Consider the following 26,001-nt stretch of genomic DNA (forward strand, 5'->3'; position numbering starts at 1 on the left):
TACTCCCCTTGCTGGTGCATTGTAGTAATGGCGCTTATTTCTGGCTTACCAGCGGTAAGCTGCTATTTGAATAGATGAGGGTGATTTCAAGGATCCAAAAATCAAAACTTCAAAGTTTTTGTCTCATTTCTTATACCGTGTGAATATTAAATTAAGAGATTGACTTCCACCTGTCTTTCTGATCGATGCTTGCATGGACCTCCGGTGTGTATAAACTTCTCGGTATGTTTTTCTTGGTGCTGAAACTGTTTAAACAGTGACATGGCAACTATTTTCACTGGCTGATTTTTCACAAAAACATATTCTCCTGAATGAAAAGTCAAAAAGGCTTGTAGAAATGTTGGTAAATATTTCCTGGTGTTGCTGTCTTGGTGGTGATAATAATAGTAATAATTAGTTTTCCAAGGGTTAAGAGTTGTAACTTTTTTAACAGGGTAGAAGCATTTTCCTGCAGCCAGTTTGCTGATACACATCACCTAAAACCCCAGTCTTAGATAAACTCAATTCTTTGTCATGATAAAAGTCCGTGTATTTGTTTTGCCTCATTGTGCAAACCATGTAAATGTTACAGTGTAATGATACATAGAGATATAGAATTTACAGAAGTTAGACCAGGTTTTTAGGGAAAATGGGATCTTCTGAAGAAAGTTAATGTTTGTTTATGGGTTGAGGCTTTTTTAATACTTTGAAATCATGTAACAGAAATAAAGCAGAATTATGTTCCAGAAACTCCTCGCAACCAACTCAGAATAATGTTCTACTGCTTCATCTGGTGTTGTGCTGGAATAGCTTTCACATGATTTTATATAAGTGAGGCATAATTTGGTTGCTTATTTGCCCAGCAATAACAAGCAGCATGAGGCCAGACAGAAAATCTGCTGAGTGCAGTTGTCTGGTCTCCAGCAGTCATCCAAAAGTGGATGGCAGAGAAACAACAGTGAAATTAAAGAGGAGCATATGGTCCCATGGTCCCATCTCCAAGTTCTCGACTTTATTTTGGTAATGATGTAGGAAGATTTAAAAAGTATTTAAAAAAAAAAAAAAAAAAAAAAAAGATAGTAGTCTTATCTTCATTTTTTAGAGAGCAAAAATGAGGAGTGGCTCTGTGTGCAGAGCATGTGGAGGATGACAGGTAATGGCCTTAAGTTGTGCCAAGAGTGGTTCAGGTTGGATATTAGGAGAAATTTCTTAGAGTGATGAGGCAATGGCACAGGCTGCCTGGGGAAGGGGGTATAGGGGCAAAGGCACCATCCCTGTAGATGTGTGGATGTGGCACTGAGAGACGTGGTCTGTAGGCATAGTGGTGGTGGAATAATGTTTGGACTAGATGATCTTAGAGGTCTCTTCCAACCTGAGTGAGTCTGTGATTCATGTGTGCCCTGATCAGCAGCACAGCCCATGTTGTGGGTTGGAACTCATGGTTCCTAAGACATCGCCTAGCCTCATAAGATGTGCACATTTCATGTGGGGTCTTGCATGTATTGCTGTGATCTGTTATTTCAAAGGTGGAATTTGTGTTGGGTGAGTCACTAAAGCAGGCCAGGAAACCTGTGCTTTCCCTACTCTTGTTTCTGCAGACAAAACCAGTTCATGCTACGCGTAGAATAACAAGGGGTCTTGGGTCAGGACTTGTGATTGTACCTGTTATTTGTGAACCTCGAGCCTGTGATGAGAGATCTAAATATGAGTCCTTTATTTTATGATATAATGAAATAATCCATGTCATTCAGAGTGCTCTGTCACCTTTTGTGTAGGAAGTCCTGAGACTGGGAGGTGCCTGAACCATGTCAAGGCTGTGGAAGGGTCTGGCAGGGATCTGTAAAGGGTCAGTGAACGTGGCAAAGGTTTTTTGGATAACGAAAGTTCTTTCATTTGCCCAGCGTGAAGGGGGAAGCACAGTAGGACACCCCCATCTTGTCCCCCTTGCAAAGTATGCCATGCAGGGTACGCTGTGCTTACCATGCTTCTTGCTGCAAGCATTGCATTTGTCTCTGAGGACCTGCTAGGGGATAGGATCAGTTCCTTATGCCTACTTAATGGAATGAAGTACATTACTAAGGCATGTGATTAAAATACAAGTTGTGGCTCTTTTATTATTATTATTATTTGCTTACTTGTAGGAAAAAAAAAAAAAAAGTTAGAAATTAGTCTGCAAAACTATCTGCCTATTTAAAACCCAGAACTCCCTGCAACTACACTTGGTTTTTTTTAATGAAACTGAGACTGAATATGTCTAGTAGGAGGCACTGTGGGATTGTAATCCAGAAACGCAGGACTAATTTCCTTTTTTTTTTCCCTTTGCTTTGAAATTAGTTTATTTCTGTTAACTAAAACTGAAATGTTTCAATTATGAATAACACCAGGAAGAACCTGCACACTTGAGTGGATTTAATGAATTGCGTGTGTTCTCACTGCTCTGTGAGTGCATGCATGGTGGTGGAGCTTCTGAGACCTGTCACATAATATATACTGAAAGGCATGTTTTATTTATGATGTATTAATTTTAACTATCCCGGCTTTTTCTTCTCTAGGTTTTATGAGCAGGGTTTCTGTAGAGCCCTAAGATCGTTTTAATATGTTCAGAAGAAGTTTTCACAGCCACTGAATTAGAGAGCTTTGTCTCATGAAAGTGTAAGAGTAGTGTGTTTCTTGTCTGCTTTTATTAGCCTTAAGAAGGCACTGGATTTTCTGGCATGATTGAGAATACTAAAGGGCGATTTATTCCTTTCTCTGGTTAGGCAGTTAGTCTGCATTTACAGCCCATGGTATTGCAGTCTGTACTATCCATATTAGCCAGTGTTGAATCTGAATGTATAGCAATGTAAGTACTCTGCTAAAATTTGTGATAGGTACTAATGATAAAAGCGTACCTTATTTGATGGCAATCTAAGAGTTTGCATTGTATTTTACAGCATCTTCATGCTAGTATCTGTTGTTTATAATTAGGCACAATTTCTTTAGGAGTTTTGAACTTAATTCACTGCATTTTTATGTTGTCTGCATTTGAACAGTTTGTCCTTTTTTTTTCCCCATGTATGTTTTATGAGCTGTTTTCTGTAAGAAATGGCTTGCTGAAAAGCTGTATTTTAGGGCTACGATTTAATGTTCTAGAAGAATGTAGGAGTTGTGTGCTTTTTGTTGTTTTTTTTTTTTTTCTAAATGCACAGGAGAACTGCTTTTTGTGCTAATGTCATGGATTAAAGTAATGCAAAGACAGTGAGTGCAGAAAACCAAATTAATATGGGAAGGTTATTACTTCATTAGAACAAGAGAAAAGTGTATTCCATGCTTTTTAAGCGTGGAGGAAAAAAAAATACATATTTTCACTGCAGTTACATCCTCTTAAAAGAAAAAAAGAAGAAGAAAAGATAGGAAAGCATACTGTAAAACAGTACTATTTAAGGCAGTTCACAGAATAATATCATGGCTTAGGTTGGAAGAGGACTGAGAGCTCACCCATTCCCACCCCGTGCCATGGGCAGGGCTGCCCCCCAGAAGCTCAGCTGCCCAGGGCCCCATCCAACCTGGCCTTGAGCACCTCCAGGGGTGGGGCACCACAGCTTCTATGGGCAGTTGTGCCAGCGCCTCACCACCCTCTGAGTGAAAAATTTCCTCCTAACATCTAACCTGAATTTCCCTTCTCTTAGTTTTAACCTGTTTCCCCTTGTCCTGTCATTATCAGACCATGTAAAATGTTGATCTCCCTCTTATAAGTTCCCTTCCTACTGGAAGGCCACAGTGAGATCTCCCCAGAGCCTTCTTTTCTCCAGGCTGAACAAGCTTAGCTCTTTCAGTATGTCTTCATTGGAGAGGTGCTCCAGCCCTCTGATCATCTTTCTGACCCTCCTAAGGACCCACTCCAACAGCCCACATGCCACTTGTGAGGGGGACCGCAAGCCTGGATGCAGTACTTCAGATGGGACCTCATGAGGGCAAAGTGGAGGGGGACAGTCATTTCCCTTACTCTGCTGTTAGTGTTGGTGATCAGTTCAAAAATTGCCCAGAGCTGTTTTGCAAACTGAACTGTAATTATCACTGTGAGAGTCTTCACGTTAAAACAACAACAGTGGTAACATTGGGGAAAAAAAAAGTGGGAGAACTTTTATGTAGAGAACAGCAATGAATAGTCTTGAAGCAGCATCTCCAGATGAAGTTACCTATGTGTCTGAAATGTGTGGGGGGGGCATGTATGTATTTTAATTTTGCATTAAGAGCATTTAATGAACCTTCAGCTTCCACCTTCATGAGCAGCAGTGCAGAGCAAAGCCCTTTGTGTGCATGCACTATGGGCAGCTGTTCTGGGCTGAGGTGTGCCTGGGTGCAGGGTTTGTATCCAGTGCCGAGGCTTGCAACGCTGGCTCAGAGGTCATTTTTTCTTTTGCAGCCTCACCACTCAGTGGGACAGCACTTAGGAGCAACAGGAGCATAACAGTTCATTGGACATTGAAACCAAACTCATCACTTTGAGTTGTAGGAATATTTACATTGACTTTGATGCTGCCTGTGCAGGGAAAAGCCTGATTGAAGCATTTGGAGCATTGCTTTGAATAAATTAGTCTGTTTTCAGACTAAAATATTTTTATTTACTTTTGAGACAGGGCTGATTTTCTTCATTTTCTTGTTTAATATAAAGAAGTTTGAAATACTAAATATCAGGGCTCTCTAAGGCTTATAAGGGGCTGTGAGTTATTTGAGATTGGACTTTGTCACTAGGGGGCAGTTAGTCACAAAATTAGCTGTGGGATTTCAGTTCTGTTTTGCAGAAGTTTCTTTCTTCCCAGTATCTTCTAAAAATACCTGTTGATTTTTGTATTGATTCAACAGCGTGAACATACAGATATCTGCCGCTGCCAACACAGCTGAGTTTCAGGGCAGGGATCTGCAGTTAAACATTTCCTCTGGGTTGGGGGTAAAGGGTAAGGCTAAGGAGTGGCTGCAATGTGCAGGATTTAGCACATGCATAATACACTCAGGCTAAAAATACACCAGAAGGCTGTTCAATTAGTATTAATTTAATTATTAAAAACTAAAGTGGAGCAAATAACCATATTTAGCAGCAGGGGAGAAAATAAACACAAATGCAGTTACATTTCTTGCAAACACCGAAATCTTTCTGCTTTGAGATGCAAAACTTCTTCTTGTTTAAAACAAAGAAAATCAGAGCTCTTATTTACACGTACCCATCCAGAAGCATCTGGGCTGCCAGCTGGAGTGCACAGGGGTTTACAGTACTTGGTGCTTCATGCTACCGCCCAGGTTCACCCTGCCCCAACAGCTGATGGGATGCTCAATACGTGCTGTCAGCCCAGCCACACTTGATCATTTTGGCGGCTCCCCATATGCCTGGGGACCCATATAACCCATATAACTGGGTTTGTGTCAAGAAATGACTCGTTTTACCTACCAGTCTGCATGAGCTTGCCATGGAACTGCCTTTCTCCATTCCCCTCTGTTAGATGAACAATCACGGAGAGCTGGAAAGTACACCAAGGGGTGTTCCAAGCTGATGGGCTTTGCTGTACTTTTCTGGCTGTCACTGCCAATCATGGAGAATGAAGAACTCAGGGACCGTGTTGGCCAGGCATTGCAATGCTGAGGCGTGCAGAATGCAAGGATTAGTTTACACATGCTTTCAGCAGGCATGGCATGTAGTCCTATTGCTGTGCTGTAGGGCTTGTTTGTCAACGTTATCCTCAACTTCTGACTAGAGCTGGCCATAGAAGGCCTCGGTTAGGTGTTACGTATATTTGCTTTAGCTGCTGTTGGCAATCTCATAAGTTAGTTATGTAATTAATCTGTTACAGTGAGAGGGTGGAGCCAGAGGTGCATATTAGAAATGGGAACCTGAGTGGGACTGGAATCAAGAGGGGACAGAAGTGCCAGACCACTGGTGACATAGCTCTGGGAAGGGGAGGAAGCAATGGCAAGGACCTACCATGCTGGAAACAAGACTTATTTATTCACTTTGTTTAATTTAAACTGAACTGCCTCAAATGAAACATGGAAACATGCTTTCAATAAAACATGGAAATGTAGGTGGTTTCAAAAGTATCAAAAGTAGTTTGCTAAATATCTGTGTGGCCATTTCCCTGTATCTCCTTTGAGGGAATGCTCTTGTGATACATTTTAGGAGACCTGTAGGTGGGATATTAAAACTCTAACAGACAGAAAAAATGGAGGAAAGAACGACAGTCTATTTTAGAACCATTTCTTCTGATTAAGGGACATTAATCCTGATTCAGGATTACTATTAAGGGCATCTTGTGCATTGCCTTTGGCAAACATGGACTCAAGATCAGGTCTTTCCATGTGGGCTTTCTCCCTTCACCAATGAACATACTCGCACCTTCTGTTCCATAGCTCAGAGGAAAGCAGCATTAAAATCCAGTGGTTAGCACGTAAAAAGTAAAAGATTTCCTATAGATTCTCTGTAGTTAGAGAATTTAAAATGATTATCATGGTTTAGAACTGAAGAGGCAAGTCAGCCATGGTAACTGTGAATTATGGTAACACTGCTTTGGCTGAATGATAGGTCAAGGCTACCCAGATAAATTTTTCCCAAGTATCCATTCACGGTGCTGGATGTCTGCTCATTGAAACGTTGTCTTTTATGGTGCCGACTTATCTGTGCAGGCATCAAGATCTGCCCGTCTGTAGTATATGCCAGGTGCTCAGATGACCATATAAGTGTTTCAGCGCAGGGATTAGATTACAGGACCAGGATTTATGAGCTGAAATTCTTTCTTCTCTGCCTGTCATGATGAACTTCACTACAGTATGGCTTCGGCTACATTTCCTGGAAAGATAAGGTGGGCATCTGAATTCACAGTCACAGTGATTGAATGTTATTAGGGAAAGCTCAAAATCAGGTTTTACAAAAACAAGATAAAAGTATTCAAGGAAAAAAATATATCAGCACCATTTGGAATGGCATTCTCTCATGTAGCTTGCAGTCTAAAAGGGAATAGCATTTCTGACTCTAGTAGTTGACAAAATAGACTACGGTCAGCTTAATTATGAGGCTGAAAGAATTTTGAACAATTAACAAGTGAAGTTTTCTGGTTTTGCTTCTCATGCATTTTAAGTGAAGCAGGTAGAGGGCACTAGGTGCTAACATTAAGGATGCTGCTCCATTGTGCTGGTTCTTGGCATATTCCATGGCTGGTCTTCAGCTGCAATAGCAGGCAGGGTACCTGTACTTTACATTAGGATAGTCTGGTAGCACTCACATAGTCCATTAACACAACTCAGCAGTTGGAGTTGTAACATCTTGAATTGCTAAAAGTGGGCCTCCTTAAGAATCTGCTTATAAATAATACAGGCATTGATTTGGAAATTTTCCATGCAGGCGAAGTTTAGAGCTGACGTTGCTGACTTTGCATAAAACATCTGAGATATTTTGTGTTCTGTGTGTATTGTGCTTTTCACTTTTTTAAACAAATGAAGAGAGAGGCTTTATCTGCCAGGAAAATGAAACTCTACAGGAAAAAGAGATTTCTAAACTGAGGAAAACCATTTGAGCATTACTGTAGGGAGTGCTTAATTAAAATTTATTTGTATTTAATTGATGCTGTGTAATTAGAAACAGTGTTTATGAGTTTATTACACTGACTGTTGAGCTATTTGCAATCTTTAAATGCATGTCTGTTTTATGAACAGAAGAAATACACCTCTCAGTTCTCGAAAAGGCTCATTTATTTTTCTCTATTTTTGTCCAGTTGCAGGGTAGCAAAATCAGGATAAAAAAAACAATTTGTCAAGCGGTAGATGTATATATTTCTGTAATACTTCCACTCAACATCTCTAGAATGTGACCTAGAAGAATGATCTGGTGAATGCATGTGGGTACTGCAGTTCAACCCCTTGCTCTCAGTAACTTTCTATGTAGTTTTGGAAATCACTGTGTATCGCTAAGCTTTGCACACAGATCATAATACTTAAAATACTCAGTCTGCCTTCTTTTCTGTTTTGCTGTTACTAGGCTTCTTCATTGCTTAGTGCTACTAGAGTTTTGGTGTCCAGAAGACAATGTGTACAAGTACAGAGAAGCTAACTGGTGGAAAACAGCACAGTAATTATTTCAGTGGTTGTCTGGCAAATCAAGGCTGCCTAGTGAAAGTACCGTGCCTCCGTGCACAGGGAACAGACGGGACTCAGACTCACAAACAGTTTGTAACACCGAAAGTATAAGTTTAATGCCTTGCAACAAACCCTATATAGTGGTACAGGTGACCACCCCTGGCAGACACTCGTGACCTCCCTGACTCCACCCCTGGTGCACGCAGGCATCACATACCCAAAACCCAACACAATGTGAGCTGTGTAAGATAAGGAACATGATATCCCTCTCTCGTTGCTGTGCTGACACCACCTGGGCATGTGGTGGGCCTTGCCCACCACGTTTTGGAGACTGGGGATCTTCAGACTCTGAAGTATTTGAAACTGGGGTCTTTACAATTATTGTTATTTTTTTAAATGTTCTGTTGTGGCACATAAATACAGCAATACTAGATCAGACCTGAGCTCCACCTTGCAGCAGATTGAAATCTGCCAAGCTCTGGCAGTTTATTTTTCAGGGACTTCCTGTGCCAGAGGTGGCTTCTGTTTGTTTATCAACCCTCAAAGGATTTCTCATCTCTCAGCTAGTTCAGTCATCCCCTGAATCCATGTTAAGTTTCAGCAGCCGCGGCATCCTCTGATGAAGAGTTCCTGAGTTTCCTTTCCTAGTTGAGTGGAGAGCTGCTTCCTCATATTTGCTGTGAACCTGCCATCTGCCTGCTATATCGGGTGCCCCTGGCCCTGTGTTTAGAAGAGGCAGTAAGTAGTCAGCTCTGATTCACCCCTTCGATATCTCTTATGATTTTATATCTCTATCCCATCTCCTCTGGATTGCTGCTTTCCCAGGTTTTGTGGTAATACTCCTTACAAACCAGACTATCCTTTTAGTTGACCATCTTACCTTCTTTTTTTTTTTCTCCATTTATGTTGTAACCCTCTTCGCATGAGTGGAAGGATCAGAATTTCTTAAACTACTTAATCTGCAGGTGTGTATATACACTGTAACACAACACTTCCTTTTTTGATTTTCCTGTAGTCTTCAATTTGGGAACAGGAATTATTCAATCTGGAGAAGAGGAGGTTCAGATGAAACCTTAACTGCTCTCTACAACTCTGTGAAAGGAGGTTGTGGCAAGGTGGAGGTCTGCCTGTTCCTCCAGGTAACAGCAATAGGATGAGAATCAAGCAATGGGAATGGCCTCAAGTTGAACCAGGAGATGTTCAGGTTGGATATTAGGAAACATTTCTTCTAAGAAAGAGTAGTGATGTATTGAAACAGGCTGTCCAGGGAGGTGGTGGAGTTGCTGTCCTTGATGGTGTTCCAGAGCTGTGTGGATGTAGCACTGAGGGATGTGGTCAGTGGGCGTAGAGGGGATTGGCTGGATGATTGTAGTTGAGTTTTCCAACCTTAATGATTCTTTGAACTTGCTCTTTAACTTTTGAGCATCACAGAATCACAGAATATCAGGGATTGGAAGGAACCTTGAAAGATCATCTAGTCCAGTCCACCTTCTGGAGCAGGAACACCTAGATCAGGCCACATCCATGGGTCTGATGTTTATATAGGAGTCTCACCACCCCAATATCTTGTTCCTGAGTAGCAAAGTTCCACACTCATTTCAGCACCCACTACTTTTAAGTAAAAAATTTTTGGTTTTTTTTCTACTTAGCATCATTTTGCGGAAATTTTACTTCACATGACACCAGACTACCTGCTTACATTTGTTCCAAGTTCTTTAGCCTCCATTGTTTCTACTCCTTATTTTGGGGTGTAAATAATATCATCAGCAAGTATTGCCATCTCCTTTCCTCGGATGATTTTAGCAACACACTGAACAGTTTTAGTTCCTTCTTAGCTGCCTGTAGGACTCTGTTGGTGCCTTTCTTTTGCAGTGAGATTATTATTAATGTCCATGCTCTGTTTCCTATCTTCTCTAAATCCGCACAAAGATGTTCTCTCTAGTTCTGTGCCTGTTAGGTTTCTGTAAGAAATCTTATGTGAGAGATTATCAAATACCTTTTGGAAATCCAAATAGACAGTGTGTCTGAGTAGGAGAAAAAAGATATGGAGTCCCATACAATGCAGTGCCTGAAGGAAAATAGCAGGCAGTCAAGAGACTTGTTATTGTTGCTCATCTGAACTGTTCAGTCATTTGTGACAAATATCAGTATTCTGGATGATTCACTAGCAGCTGAACAGATGAGGGCTCTGAGGATGTGGATTTACAGTGGATTTATGCTGATCCATGTGTAAGCTTCCTCAGCAGGGGACTTCTCCTTACCCCCTTCTGTTATCCTTAACCACGTGTTTCCATCCATACAGCTGATGGGGCTGATCTGAGCTGATACGATGGAAAATCAACCGATTAAGCAAGATGAGAGTTTTTAGCAGTACTGGATCAGTGATGTCTTTACCACATGATGTGAGGCACTAGTACTGTCACAGTGGAGGAGGAAAAGCACACTGCTGCAACTGTGGAATATGGCACTCTCCATTCTTGCCAGACTTTGAGCAGCTAATGCAAGTCATGGAACCAAACCCTGAGCAAAGCTGTGGGTCTGTAGCTTGTCTGGTGCGGTAATTTTATCTAAGGTCATATGAATGTTGGGTGTGAAGAGGTAGTGGTGTGATGCTGTTTGATTTTCTTTTTTTCCAGCAGTGAGGCCATAGTGCATTAATGAAATTGATCTTTTCTCAGAAATGAGAATAAAAACTTGAGGGATTACTTCATGACTAGCTCTGTTTGTGTCTTTGTGGCATTTTCCTGCAATCAGTAAGCCCAGCTTCCAATATTCAAATGATTTTTATTTTTATTTTTTAACTTAATTTCATGCTGTGCAGTAGGAATCATAGGTGTTTCCTTCTCTTTTCTCTTTTTGCTTCTTCTTTTTTCTTTTTCTTTTCCCCCAGTGTCTCTTGTTGCTACTTATGTGTAATTAAAAGAGATTAAAAATACTAATAGGAACAAAGACATTACTGTTATGTTATATGCATAGAAGAAATCTGAAACTCTTGAGTTGTCTGCAGTTCTGTTATTACAGAATCTCCAGCTATACATCTAATTAACCATCTATTTAAAAATGCTGTTCACTGGTTTCACTCCCTGCCAGCAACATGAGGATGCAGAATTAATTTTTTGGAAGATATGTTCCTCATTATGCTTGCAGTACTTGAACCTGGTCTTAATATTGTAAACAACCCAAAGTACACAAATCACTTCAATTATAGCAAAAGGTTAATGTGTTCACAATACCCAAAAGTTGTGTGGGTGGGTATATGGATGCTCAATTATCACATTTTCATCTTTAGATCCCTCAGAAGGCAGAAAATTCAGTCTTGTCAAATTGAGTTTTTTACTCTTCACTAATTATTTAAGAAATTACGATTGGAGTGGCTCCAGTCCAGTGTATTTTCTAATATGAAGAGAATTTTTCCTCATTGCCTTTATTTTTACATTTTTTATTTAGGTATTATAGGATCATAGAATATCCTGAGTTTATAGGGACCCATAGTTATAATAAACTAAATAGTAATATGCCTTTTTCTCCTCATCTGTGAAAATACACCAAGACCTTGCCCCCACAGTTAGCAATAAGCCAGTAACATACTAGGTTTTGTTAATAATCAAATGCAATGTTGGCTTTGTTCTTGAGCCAGAAGGAGAGAGAAATGTCTCATCCTGAGTGTTCAGTTCAGTAGAAATCAGTAGTTTACATGTGAATAATGGCATAATATTATAAATATGTCAGTTGGTTCTTTCTGAAGCTTACTTACACGGTCAGTAATTCACACATTGATTCGTGTCAGGCACAAAGGATTGTTTTATAAAGCCTTAAGAAGAATAGAGTCCTTTGGGGAAAGCAGACATGGGAAATTTTTCATTCATAAAAATTCATTTTTATTTAGTTACTTGGTGTAAAGAACTTATTTGCAATTCGTTTTGTAATTCCTTCTCACCCTTGCAGAAGAATTAATGTTGCCCTCAGTTTTGGGATATCATTTTCACTATCTGTATTAGTGCACACCCAGGACTGAGTAAACTGTCAGCCAGTGTGATTTCTGTTCTGCCTCTCTTGGCTTTGCCTGGAATGTAGCATCCTACCATGACAAACGGGAAGACTTGATAGTTCATTTTCTCTGAGGACATGTTGGCCCATGACATCAGAGGTGGATGTCGGTGGTATGGCAGTAGAGGTTGAGCCTTCCCACCAATATTCCACTGCATGTGGTTGCCATGGACAGATGGCAGCACGGGGCATTCTGACAAAATGGCATCTGACATGGAAGCATGTATGAAGCAAAGGTGCATTACTGAATTCCTAGATGTGGGAAAATGACACCTACTGACATTGACTGATGTTTGCTGTACATTTCTGGAGACCAGCCAGTGGTTGTGAGCACAGTGAGACAATGTGTTTCATTTCAGGACTGGTGGCAGAGTCATGAAAGACAAATTAATTTCTAGGTGGCCATGAGGATTTTTTCAAGTGCAGCATGCAAGCTTTTGGTCACTGCAGATGAAAATGCATGGCTATACATTGTCACTCTGTTGAAAAACAGTGTTTTGTAGATGAGAATTTCCTCTATCAAATGATATTATTGTACTCTTTGTATCTGATGTAGTCTGTGGAAATAAATAGGAGGCACTACTTCTGGAGTGACTGCATGAATAACAGTGTGCTGTATGGTCATGTTCTACTTGTAGGCCTCCATAAAACTGCACCTGTGCCTTTTATTGATGTGAATTTTACCTAGGTACTAGCTTTTGGGCATGTACATATGGTCCTTTGCAAGCAGCAGTAATATATTCTGAGGGCAGAAATGTTTGTCTGTGCAAAACCTGCAGATGTGGTTTTAAAGCCTGCCTAACGATTTACCTTCTACATGTGAAGAAGTTGGGTTCTGCCTTAGAACACCTCCTTAGCCTCTTCCTGAGTGATGGAGTTGATAGAGTGCATCATTTGGGCTTTTGCCATCAGGGTACTTGCAGTTTTCAGGGTGGTGGATGCCACCTTACTACCATTATTTTAGTCTGTTTAATTACCCGTGTTTTCAGTGACATATATGAGATCAGTTCACATAATTACTTCTCCAACTTGCTTCATCACCCCTGCCACTTCCTGCTTCTGAGCGCTGCCAATACCAGAGTTGGCAGAGCAAGGAATGGCACACAGAGGGAGTTCGGCAGGGATTTCTGAAGCAAGCAAAATGGCTCCTGCCAAACGAGGCTTGGAGCATCAGGGTGCTGCACCTGCAGATACAGAGGCGGTTGCAATTAGCCTCAGTACATGCCATGTACACTCAGTTGCTTCTCAGTTAGCAAAAGTTAGTGGTGGATTGAATTACAACCTTGAGCTGCGGGTTTGTCTTTAAAGGCAGCAAGCATGGAGGATTTATTTATTTATTTACTTGTTCAAAAGCTTAAATGTGGTCTCATGTAGCACTAGTGCACCCTTTGCAGTCTGACCTTCAAAGTTCTTTTGGGATTTTTAGGACAGACATCTCCTAAGATCCATAAGATTAAATAATTGCAGTCAGGTCTCTCTCACAGTTTGTTTGTTTGTTTGTTTTTTACTTCTACCCATGGATTACTATTATTTATTTCTTAGTCCACTGTCTTTTGAATGTGGAGGGGTACACTTTGAAATTGCATGTTTCAAGAACATGTTCAGAGAGTATGACTGAAATGCTCTTACATGTCTGCAGAACTCTTCTCATTGAGGATTGACTGCACATTGGTATGGGCTCTTCCTTCCAGGAGCTCCTTAAAATATTACCCATCCAAAATTATTAAAGCTGTCTATGCAGAAGGACAGAAATAGCTGTTTTACTTTGGTCTGAACCCCTGTCTTTATCTGAGGACCTTATTTCTTAACAATAAAAATTGAATTAGCTTGATCTTTTTGTAGTATGGAGAAAACGGGAAGAAGAGATTTAACAGTGCTCACCATCAGCAGTTGACTCAAATTGCATTAAGCAATAAGTAGTAGTATTTGTTAATATAACCTTATTTGGTAATGTCTCTTGTAACATAGTTATGAGTGGCAAGCGCTAAACCTGTGCAATTCTTTAATAATTCACATATGAGATATCAACTACGTTGATTAAACACCGTTTTCAAGCTGTCCAGATCCATCTGAGAACCCAGTCTGCAGCAGTGGTTGAGCTTTCTGCCCTCCTGCTCTCTCTCCAACTTCTTCTGACTAGCACTAACCTGAATCTGTGTGCATCCTTAATTCATATCATATGCTCAGTCATGGGTGACCTTTAACAAATGACTTTCAGTCACTATAGCTAAATTCAGGCACTAGAGTTGATCGCAAAAGGTCATTCTCTAGTAGTACAAAACATAGATAAATTTGTATTCCCTGCAGCAACTGATTGCTGTAGGTTTTTGTTTTGTATCTGACCACTCTTAATGCAGAGCCATGAATTTGGAAAGGTTATATCCAAGCTTTGTTTCTCTTTGCCTTTCTCCTTATAGTTTTCTTTCACTCTAAAATATCGTGTAAAGAAATTTTTTGTTCTCCTGTTGCTAACGTTCTGTTTCAAGGGGTTCCTCTTTCACTTTTTCCTCTGAGTTCATCACTCATTAATTACTTGCTAGTTCTCATGCATGTAATCCTTCTTGCGAATGTGAGCACTGTCTTTCTGTGAGTGTTAGATTCTCATCAGGGAATGCTTTACTTTGAAATGGAATGATTTCAGTGAAGTTATTTGGGGCCAGTGTACTAAGAGCATGCCTTGTGGTGGCACATTTAGACCTTAAACAAAGAAACATGGCAGATTCTAACAAGTACAATTTATTTATGTAGGCATAACTCAGAATGGGTTATAAATTGAAGCCATATTTGCTCTCAGCACCACCGGTCACTTCCTGGCCTTATGTTGTATAGACAATTCATCTCTTTTTTAGTCCTAAAATACAGAAACTGTAGACTAAGGCTTCCCATTGAGGCTTTGCACTGGGACTCTACTTTGTAATTAGTGTCAAGAAGCTGGATTTTTCCAGCTGTTTGGGCTTGCTATATACTCATCTTGCTTGCCAGTGCTTCCAATTTCAGATCAGGGAAGCTTTGTAGCTCTGTTCATGGTGCAGTTATCTTAGAAGGTGAGTCAGAATAATAATAATAATAGGGACTGAAAAAAGGAAAAAGACTGTGTATATAATTCTATGGAAGCTTGTGTGTTGTTCACCTTTGGTACTGGTGCCCTCGTCTTCATGTGCCATTTCCAGGCCATTCTAATTAAGATTAGGTGGGCACTGTGAGCTTCATAGCTGGATATCCACTCATTTTTACTACAACTGAGAAGGCAGCAGATCTTCTCTAGGGTATACCACAATGGATATCATGAGGACTTGTGGCTTTGCCACAGAGTAGTTAAACTGACTGCAAATTCCAGCTTTGGTCTGGGTGGGGACTGCCATATGTTCTTAATGTGAACAGAAATGAAGCAGGATTCAAAGCCAAATCCAGCCTACTGTAGTGTCTCAGCCCTGCTGTCAGTGCAACGTAGCGCTTCAGCTGTCTAGCCTTGTAACAGGGTGTATTAGAGACTATGATGTCCATGGCTCTTATTTCTTTGTGGGGGCCATGAGCACACAGATGCATACACTAGTTGCTTTCTATGATCTTTTTTTTTTTTTTTTTTTTTGTGTGTGACAGCTCCTAGCTTCCTGCTCACATTGTGAACATCAGATAGTTTCCCTTCAGTGGGAAGAAGACTCCTATCCCTCATTTAACACAAACAAAGAGCCTTAGTGTAGGAAACTGCAGAGCATTGGCTGACAGGAGGAAAATGGCTTCTTCTCTGTCAAAGTCCAGCAGCCTACTTTGCGGAAGGTAATTGCAGCAGCAGTTAAGCTCAACACTGTAGCATAGTTGGAGACATTTTAGCACATTGTGATCTATGCTTTAGATAATCACTGTATAATAAAGCTTTGCATGTAGCTAGCAACATGGAAGTAAAGGCTGGTGGTCCATCCAATTCAAAATGGAAGTCCATCAGCCCTTGCAGCATGAGAACTGGGGAAGTTTCTACCTTAGGATCTGGAACATGCTGTGATCAAGTGAAGAAATGTGCCTACTAAGCCATAATTTACTGATCTTTGCTGGCATAATTGCAGATGAGTAGGAATATATGATTTGCTCCATTTGGTTCCTTAGTAGAGCAGGAGTCTGAGTAACTGGTGAAATGGCTGGATAAAAGACAAAACATTTCAAAGCATTTGCACAGTAAGCTGTGAAACAAAACTGAGACCAGCTATTCTTATTGCTAGATACAAGATGAATGCCAAACAGGCAATGAAAATATACACAGCATTGACTTGGAAACCATCCAAAGCATGATATCAATATTTTGTTTATACTAAAAACAAATGTGCTGTCTGGCATGTTTCTATCATGTCAAATCTTCCATCCTTAAAGGAACAAAGTGTCAAATGTTCGTTTTCTCATTTCTTAGAAATACAGAGTATAACCAGCTAGAAGAAAGCAGGTAAATATGCCTGCCTACTACTTGCGTTGGTGAGCATGCTGGCAGTTCTGTATCACTTGAAAGTTTTTGTCAGTGTTGATGAGATAGAGGGCAGGTAAAACTCATATTTTTATTAACTTCTATCATCTCTGTCTCCTTGCTGTAAGTATAGTTATACAATGTTAGCTAATGCAGTATTTGGCTAAAAAATGGATTTGAATTGCACCTCCCCCTCTTTTTTATGCACAACAGAACTAATGAATTAAGGCCCTCAGTCCTGTTAATGCTAATGTTTCTTAGCCAGGCCAGGAACATTTTTTTTCCCTTTGAGGTTTCTTTTTGATAGGACTTTGTTAGGTGGAAACTGAATGGTGAATGTTAATCAGCACGAGACATTGGACTGCTGGAGCTTTCGTAAATGTTTAGTTTCCCGAGGTCCTTTGAACCTACCAGAGAACAGTTCTGCATCCTTATTAGAGACTGACAATTAAAGGTCTATTTTCATATCAAAAGTGATCATGAAAAATTACCTTGGGAGACCTTGGAGTGCTATGAGGATTTCCATGTTTTGAGATGGCCAACTTTCTTTCATTTGCTTCAATCAGTATCAGCTTGAATTTCTATTTCTCACTGCCAGGGCAACTTATGAGTTGGCTTTGTGACAGCTGAGAAGGGATTATGCAATACCATGAAGATACGATTAATACATTTTAGGCCACTGTAACCGTAGTCAGTTGCATAATTATCACAGGTGCAAGACTAATCTCACCCATGTTTTGAAGAAAGTGCTGTAACCAAACGGTTTTGCATTTCTGAATTCTATATGGGGAGGAAAATGTGATGCCTGTGTGGCTTGCATGTCCTAGAGAACCAACAGTTAAAGTGTATGAAATGCATGTTTCTGTCCTAATTATTTTAATCTTTGTGTGTTAAGTTACAGGTATGTTCTGAAGTTAATCTGTTACAGTAACGTCTTCTCAGTTACAAGTCTGAAAAATAAATGTAGGTGTTTCTTCCTCAGGCTCTGGTGCCATTGGAAATTCCTTCAAAAGTTTTGTAAGTGCATGTTTTGGTTTCCTTTCACTGCTCTAGCAGGTTAAGAAACCAGTAAGGAAAGTGGAGAGGATCATAAACAAATACACTGCATCTGTGTTTATTTAGATCTATAAAAATAAAAACCAAAAAACTGATTTCCTTTAGTGCCATTCCCCTCATAGCTAAGTGGATATGGCTGTTCTAGATTATGAATGTGTCTGTTTTAGGGCAAGGCTGAGGGTCCTCTCTTGTTTAAGGAATAAATTAGGATTTGATTAGGGGGGGGGAGGTATAAAAGAAACTATATCCTTTGTTGCCAGGACTTGCAGCAGTCATGTCACATAAATTGGCAGATCTGTGTATTTCAGGGATTTTACACTAATTAAATGCAGTAGTATTCTTTTGCCTTTTGAAATGAAACTTTTTTTTCCCTTCGCTATAAACTTAGGGAACAAACATGCTGTCAAAATCCTTAATGTATCCAACTATTTGAACATAAGAAATAGCATCAAGCTGTTATTTGTTCTGTTGGAGCGTACTCATATTTCCAATCAATCTTTTGTACCTGGGTGATGTTAATTATATTTGAGCTGGAAGAAGTTTAACATTAAAAGGAATTACAGCAGATTAATCTGTAAACCTGCACAAATATCACATTCCTTTGTATGGAGGTAAGCAGGGCACAGTGCGCATAGCTGTGTTGTTCTCTGTGTAGGTTGAGCACGTAAAGATGAGGAGTCCATGTTGCAGTTCCTCACTCATGGCAGCATCAGTTAGGACATGTTCCTGTGTCTTGCAGTGGTCACTTGCATTACAAAATGTACCTTAGTCCTTTCTGTAAGGTAGTATTCTGTTCAAGAACAAATAAGCAAAAAAAAAAAAAAAAAAAACCCAACTTGCCCTGGAAACAGGAATTAGTGTACTAATTAGTGGTTGAAAATACACAGAAATCTTTTAAAGAATGTTTGCTGTAATTTTTTTTTCTTTTCCTGAAGTGATACAGCTTGAGGTTAGCCCAAGAAAGCCATTTATCTCAATCACCCCGAACCATGTAAAGGTACTGTTTTATGCTTTTTTGTGATTAGCAAGACAAAAGAAAATCACTATAAATGAATTGAGGGAGATTTGTGTCTCCACTTCCAGATTTCAACAAATGTTCAGTCTCAGTTGCACCAGTTTCTTCTCAGTTAGTATGGCAGGAGAGCAGAACCTCAGTAAATAGGAATTGCAGTTCATACTGGTGAACACAGTTCTTTTGATTCAGTGCAACAGTTGAGTGTAGTTGTCTTTGATGGAGGCCATTTGACTGGGTTACATTATAATATCTGGTCATAAAACTCTACTGAGCACTTTACTATATATATATATATATATATATATATATGTATATATATATATATACACACACACACATATATATATATATTTCAGGAGAAACATGAGGGAATGTTGACCAACTCGTGCTGCAGAAGGTGTTTCTGTATGGACTGTGTGGACTGTCTGCTGGATAGCTTTTGCATAAATTTCCAAACAGCTGTAAACTCCCCAGTTAGCTGATGTTTTCAGTGGCTGTAGAAATGTTGTTGTAAATTTTGAACTTAGCATCTGAAAGCCTGCAGGTAATGAAATGTCTGGCAAATCTCAAGAATTTTATGTATGTCATAACACTAATGCAGGTGTTGCCTCTGGGACTGACTGGCATGTTCTGATGGTTCTAGTTCTATCAGTGTCCCATTGCATCATCCTTTCAATTTGGACCTTGTTCCCTAATGGAACTTGTTGAGTCATTCAGGTGAATAATGGCTGTCACCCCAAGTGACCACAATGGCAGAACTTCCTCGTGTCATGCTGTTAGTTGTCAGCTAAAAGCTGTAGGTCTGACATTCTTTTGCTTTGCAAAAAAATTATTAAAAAAAAAAAAAAAAAAAAAAAAAGCCAGGCTTTTCTATTTAATAATTGTTGGTCTTTAAAGAATATGGCTTAAGCTTACTGATCATCTGTTACCAGTGATCAAGAAGGATTGATATCTTATATCCTTCTTGCTAAGAAGGATATAAGAGACTAGTCATGCTAAGTAAAATGAAGATAGTGTTTATTGCATTCATGTTTTTTTATTTTTTATTTTAGATTTTCTCCTTAAAACAGAAGTACAGCACACAGCAAGACTTTGCAAGCTTCCTGAAATAATGGTGCCAATGTATTTCCACCCTCATTTGCAGCATCTCTGTTACTACAAATCTTGGCCCCCTCTGAGCATAACTGCTGACTGTGCCAAATTCACATAGTTGTTCCATGATGATGACAAGGATCATCTAACGAATAAATGGGGAACACAATATTCAATTTGCCGGTGACCTTGAATTTGATCTCTCTGCTGTCCTTAGCAGCCTAGTCAATCTCTGTCCTGTTTATCCCAAGTCATCATTGCTATTGTATCATATAGCGATATTGGCAACTTCCTTCTCCTTGTTACTGTGGTATTTAAATTGGTGAAAAAGAGAACTAAGGATGAATAAAGAACTGCATAAATTCTTCTTCACTTCTAGCTTAGCTGTGTTGAAAGTGGCCACAGAGGGCTTCCGCAGTCTTCCTGTTCATTTTTGTATTTGTTTGAGGTAGAAGTCACAAGTTTGATTGAAAATGCAATTTGCATCTTGAGACATCACTGGCAATAATGCAGTGGCATGAAAGGCTACTCTTCACGGAGTGCACTTTTCCCTCTGGGCTGACTTTAGAAACTCATTGATGTCACTTCCTTCCTCAGTCAGCAAGTGAATTTTCACTAATTCTCAAGACCAGCTGTCCATGTTGTCAATAGAAAGTTATTAAAATTCCTTTAAAGTGAATCAAAATAGCCTAAAAACAAATGTACTGGGAAACAGGAAAGCATCAGTATTCAAAGTCCACAAACCTTTGAGCAAAATAGTGTTGATCTAACCAGAGATTTCAAGCACTGTGCTTTCCTAGCAACTTGTATATCATTACAGAATGCTAAAAACAAATACTCCTTCTATTACCAACAATGTATTTGGTTAAAAATGAGTTCCAGGAATCAATTCTGTTACTTCCAGAGACGATGTCAGTGAATAAAGAAATACATTTGGGGAATTCTTCCCAAAACAGTAGGTTTTTGGGTGGTATTTTTTGTTAGATGAGGGGGAAAAAAATGCATTGTTTTTATATTTAGCAAACAAAAGCAGAACAGAAGCATGCAGGAAATAATTATCATGACAATCTTACAACATAGCCTGAAGTAATTGTTTCTATCTGAGTTATCTGTATTGCTTTCCTTGAAAATAGGAGAAATCTCAGCAACCAGTAGGGAAGAACATTTTCCTTTAGATGTGAGTGTGTTTTATTATTTTAAATATTTTCATTTCATTTCAAAGCTTCTGCCTTGTGCCACACACATCAGGACAAAGAAATTCTGTTGAAATGGAACATCGTTTCTTGTGCTGAAGGAGGCAACCATCTGTGTTAGGCAGAAACAGGCTCCCCTGGCAGTTAATTGTGTTACTAACATGTTGTAAATAGTGTTCTATCGTTATTACTTAAAAAATAAAACAAAACCAAAAACCACTCTGGTGGGTACATGTAACTTTACCAGATTTGTGAATTTCCCCAACACGTGTGGATGGTCTCCTGTACCAAAGAGAGAGTAATTGATACCAGCTGCCTTTTTGACAACTAGTGCATGGAAACAGTAAATTAAGCAAAATCACTTTTGATCTGAAAGAATAGGTCTGAGACATCATTGCTGCTGGGGTCACAGATGACTGTAGGAAAGCGATGTTTTGTCTTCAGTTTGCTCACATCTCTAGGAGCACACTGAAGAGTGCTTCAGAAGGCCAGGATAAGGGAGCAAGACCATAATTCAGCTCATCACTTTGTGGATATTATCAGAATAGAATTTTTACCTTGAACCAGCTGGTGCCAAGCCCCAGTCATGACACAGGCACATCATTTTATCTTAAGGTAACAACAGAAGCTGCTTTTCTCCTCAGATGCTCAAATCCTGAGCTGGATGCTGCCAGTCTCTCAGGCATGTGTATGTGCAGCAGTGCATCTCACAGCATTAATTAAGATACTTCATAAGCACGTGTTTGAAATTTATTGTCTTCGCTTTGTATGTTGTAATTCCTTGTAGGGTACAGGATTAGCAAAACTGAATACCTGTGTCAGTCTCATTTTTATGACATTTTGATCAAGAGGAGCTTGTTTTTTCCTTTTACTTAATGTGGATCTCCATTTAGAAGTTACAAGTTGTTTGTACATGTTAAACTCTGTTTCTTAATTATAACATTCAACTTTTTTCCTTCGTTTTTCCTGACTGCGGTGTTTCTTGTGTGTGTATGTTATCATATTCATTGAAATATGTCAAACTAATTATTTTCTTTGTTTTTCAGTGTCTGGAGAAAAATTGCAGCAACAGATAACTATTCAGGTATTTTGACACTTCCATACTTTTTGTTATTTAACTTTTTGTGTAGAAGAATTGTAGGAATTACAAAGAGAACTTTACTGGACAGGCTGATACAAACTACATAGGTATGTTGGGGTTTCATCTCTGCTGTGAATTTTCCTGAGGTCTCACTAAACTGTGAAAGTAATTGGGGAGGTGGGTTTTATCTTGTCCTTCTTACTGAATCAGCTGGGAGTAACTGTTTTGAAGATCATCATTATGTATCATTTTGTTAGTGTCTTAGCATCATGAAAAGGATACAAGAAACTATACTGAAGTAAAATTTCCCTTAGCCATGTTGAGAAGGGGAAAGACATAGCTTTCCTAAAGAATATGCTCTTAAAAGGACTTGACTTGTAAAGAAATGGTGTGTTAGAGTTTCACAAGTCCACGTTCTCTTACTGAATGCTGTTACCTGAATGCTATATAAGTGGGTATTTGTACTGTTTGTGAGATTTATTTGTAAGTTGCTCAAGAAGCAATCGCTAAAATGTTGATATTTCTGCAATAGTCCTCCATTAAGTAATCTTCCTTCTGAGTCATAAGTGGAGGCATCTGCATCATACCTGGCCATTATCTGATGATCTAGGTGGAGGACTAGCCCATTAGGTGACTGACCACCCAAGGTAGCTGTGCACAGCTTGGCTTTGACAGCATTTCCTCTGCCATGGCACAGCATTATACAAAAGTCACTCAAATACAGTGTCTTGACCTGGCATATCTCCTTGCCAAGTAGGGACCTTCCAGTCAGGAAGCCTGTGTGAAGCTTTCGCCTGTGCGAAATCAACTAATAACCATAGCTTTGTTCCATTAGAGCTGTTGGGTTCTCCCTGTTATCTCAAACAATTAAAGAGTAAACATATTTACCCCTAAATTTATCATTCCATCAAGCAGAGAATAATCTTTGGGTTTTTTCCTAAATAAATGTTAAAATGTTCTGAAAGTTAATGGAAGTTCTGTGCTTTGATTGGGAGTTTGTATCCTAAAAGAAGACTAATTAACATTTATAAACTAAATTGCATTTGAAAATTAGCTTGAAATGCCTGGCAAAACATTTTGGGATGTCCTTATTGGCCAGAAGGGGGGGCAGTTGTATTTTTGGAATACAACTTGAGACGACATTGACAAGGTTGTGGATGGCTTTTTGGAGATATAACTCTGTACTGTTCCCCTGTGACAGAATCAGCTCAGTAGAGGACATTGTCCTTCACTGAGGAAGAGTAGGTTGTGATAAAAAGGATGTTTGTTGTAGTTGCAAAAGGTGGACGGGGTCCCATGTTTTGTGTACCTGATCTCAGTCTTCTCCTGCATGCCACTGACTTCTCAAGCTGCTGAGCTGCTCTGTCTCCATGCAGTTAGCTAACAAACATCTAATTCTTCAGTAAAATTCCATTACTGTCATATGTGAAGACTGCACCCAGATAAAGCTATAAAAAGTTGATTTGGGGATGGTCATTTTAAAGTGGATACCAGTGAAGTTGGTGATGCTCAATTCGAAACTAACTTCCTTTGGACTTCCAGGAAATGGAAGAAAGTTTTAGAAAATTATTTTATCTCCAAGTATCTAACTTCTAATGCTATTGCAGAGGCACTGCATGTATGATTCAATACTACTTCAGTAAAAAGGTTTAAATTAAAGTTGATCTTAATGGAGTACCTCCCCTGAGAAGGTTCTTTTCCCTGCACTGAATCAGATATTTTATATGCAGGATGAGGTACTTTTGTGGCTTAATGTCTTGTGGTTGTCTTTCATGCCAATGAAGCAGCACTGAGTTAAACTGGCTGCCAGAAATCTCAGTACTCAGAAAACTCAACAGGAGCAGGAGTGCAAAGGGGCAAGTGGCAGGAGATGTCTTGTTGAGAACCAAGTGAAACAGGGTAGGGTTGACGAATGGATAAATATGGGAGTTTGGGACTTCAGACATGTTAAACACCACTGATTTTTCTTCATGGTTCTTAACTCCTTCTAAAGTCTAAACAAATTTGGAAAAATACTATACAAACATATGATGATGATAGTATCTGTTTCCCAACCCCACTGTCCACAGTTATCACTTTCATGGTCTCTTGTTCACTTTCATCATAAGGTATCTGTTGGTTTTCCTTAAGCACCCTTTTGTGGTTTCAGTGTTAAATGTTTGTGTAACATCAGGTCATCCAGTCTTTGTAACTACCTTTGCAACTTCAGGGTAAATCCTAGCACCAATCTACAGCGCGATTAGCTGTAGAATGTTAACTACTGCTACAGGAAATGCAAGGAGGCACAAACAGACATTGCGCTTTTAACTCTGTGAGCGTATCAGCTATAAGACACATTGCAGACTGCCAGTCAGAGTCTGAAGGCAGCTCAGCCTTGCCACTCAGGTCTGTCTGCGTCGTGGTCTTCATATATACTTCTACATGTGGTTTTGCCTAGTGCTTCCTAGAAGCTCTGAGGCACTATCTTTATCCATACTTGCATTTTGAAGCTGAAGTTGTTTGTGTGGTCAGACTTCTGGGTAAAAATTTCGGGTGTTTGTCTCTTTTGTGGTGAAATTGTTAGTTGGGTCAGGAGGCTGTTGGAAGTGCTTCAAAATATGTCCTATCATTTTTGCCCCATTAGAGTTCTTACCTCAAGGTGAACTGTCTTGAATGTTGTATCGTTCTTTTAATGTCTCTGTCACAGGGGATTTCCCATTCTGCACATGGGGTTGGGGAGGTACAATATCGCAGAAAGTGCTGTAATGTAGCAACATACCTCTTAGACCTAGGCTTGAATGAGGAGTAACTGTACATCTGCCAAAGTAAAGAAGTGAAAAAAAAAAACCTCAAACTCCTCTTAACTGTCAATGTAAGATTATTGTGCAGACCATGTTGGGGAGTGACTCATGCATTTTTCAGGTATTAGGTATCAGTGTGGTATAATAAATTTATGTCAAGATGGAAAAAAACAGACCAGTCCAATTTCTTTTCCTTAATTAGTGCTGAGGTCTACTGTGGTACTCTCCCCTCTCCTTTTCATCCCGTTAGATGACCTAGCTAGGATAAGCTCAATCTGTGTATAGTGGCTTTTAAGTACAGTCTCTCTTGCTTTCAGGTCATATTTTTCAGTGTTACTTTGTTCCCCCAAACTTAGAATGTTGAAAGCAATCAAAAGAGCTACTGCATTTTATCCCACTAAACAAAGGGAATGCTTTCATATTCTTCATAGAGTCCCATAATAGTTGAGGCTGGATGGTATCTCTGGAGGTAATCTGGTCCAACTCCCCCTTATTCAAAGCAGAGTCAGCAAGAGCAGGTTGCCCAGGACTATGTCTGGTTTTGGAGTATCTTCCTGGATGGAGACACCACAGTCTCTTTAGGAATCTGTCTGTGTTCAGTACCCTTGCAGAGGAAAAGCATTTTCTTATATGCAAGTGACATTTCCTGTTATAATTAATGCCCACTGACTTGTTTCCTGTTCACCTTGTGTCTTCCTCACCAGTGCCTCTGCCTAATGCTTTGCCAGATACCTTTGCCATGAAGGCACACTGCTGGCTCATGATCAGGACCAAAACCCCCAGGTCCTTTTCCAGACAGTCAGCCCCCAGCTTGTAAGAGGGCATGGGGTTCATAGAATCATAAAATTGCTCAGTTGGAAAAGACCTTTAAGGATCATCAAGTCCAATCGCAACCTAACCATACTATCTTAACTCTAATAACCCTCCTCTAAATCATGTCCCTGAGCACCACATCCAAATGTTTTTTAAACACATCCAAGGATGGTAGCTCAACTACCTCCCTGGGGAGCCTATTCCAGTGCTTAACAACCCTTTCAGTAAGGAAGTTTTTCCTGATATCCAACCTAAACTTACCCTGTTGCGACTTGAGGCCATTTCCCCTCATCCTGTCACCTGTCACCAGTGAGAAGAGAGCAGCTCCACCCTCGCTGTAATCACCTTTCAGGTATTTGAAGAGAGCAATGAGGTCTCCCCTCAGCCTCCTCTTC

General features: G+C 39.8%; 1 protein-coding gene across 5 annotated transcripts in view; it reads left to right on the plus strand.

Annotated features, from left to right (window-relative positions):
• Positions 1–26,001, plus strand: part of CHST9 (carbohydrate sulfotransferase 9) — an 83,109-nt gene that overhangs the window by 44,021 nt on the left and 13,087 nt on the right. For 3 of the 5 annotated variants that reach the window (XM_015855499.3, XM_015855498.3, XM_085537481.1), the window contains one exon: positions 21,979–22,016. The exons of the other annotated variants lie outside the window; for them this stretch is intronic. In XM_015855499.3, the coding sequence (XP_015710985.2) occupies positions 21,979–22,016 (38 nt within the window). The remainder of the gene's footprint in view (positions 1–21,978; positions 22,017–26,001) is intronic. 5 annotated transcript variants of the gene reach the window in all.

This window comes from Coturnix japonica, chromosome 2, assembly GCF_054131305.1.
Source record: "Coturnix japonica strain WE chromosome 2, WE-NBRP24, whole genome shotgun sequence".
Classification (NCBI taxonomy): domain Eukaryota; kingdom Metazoa; phylum Chordata; class Aves; order Galliformes; family Phasianidae; genus Coturnix; species Coturnix japonica.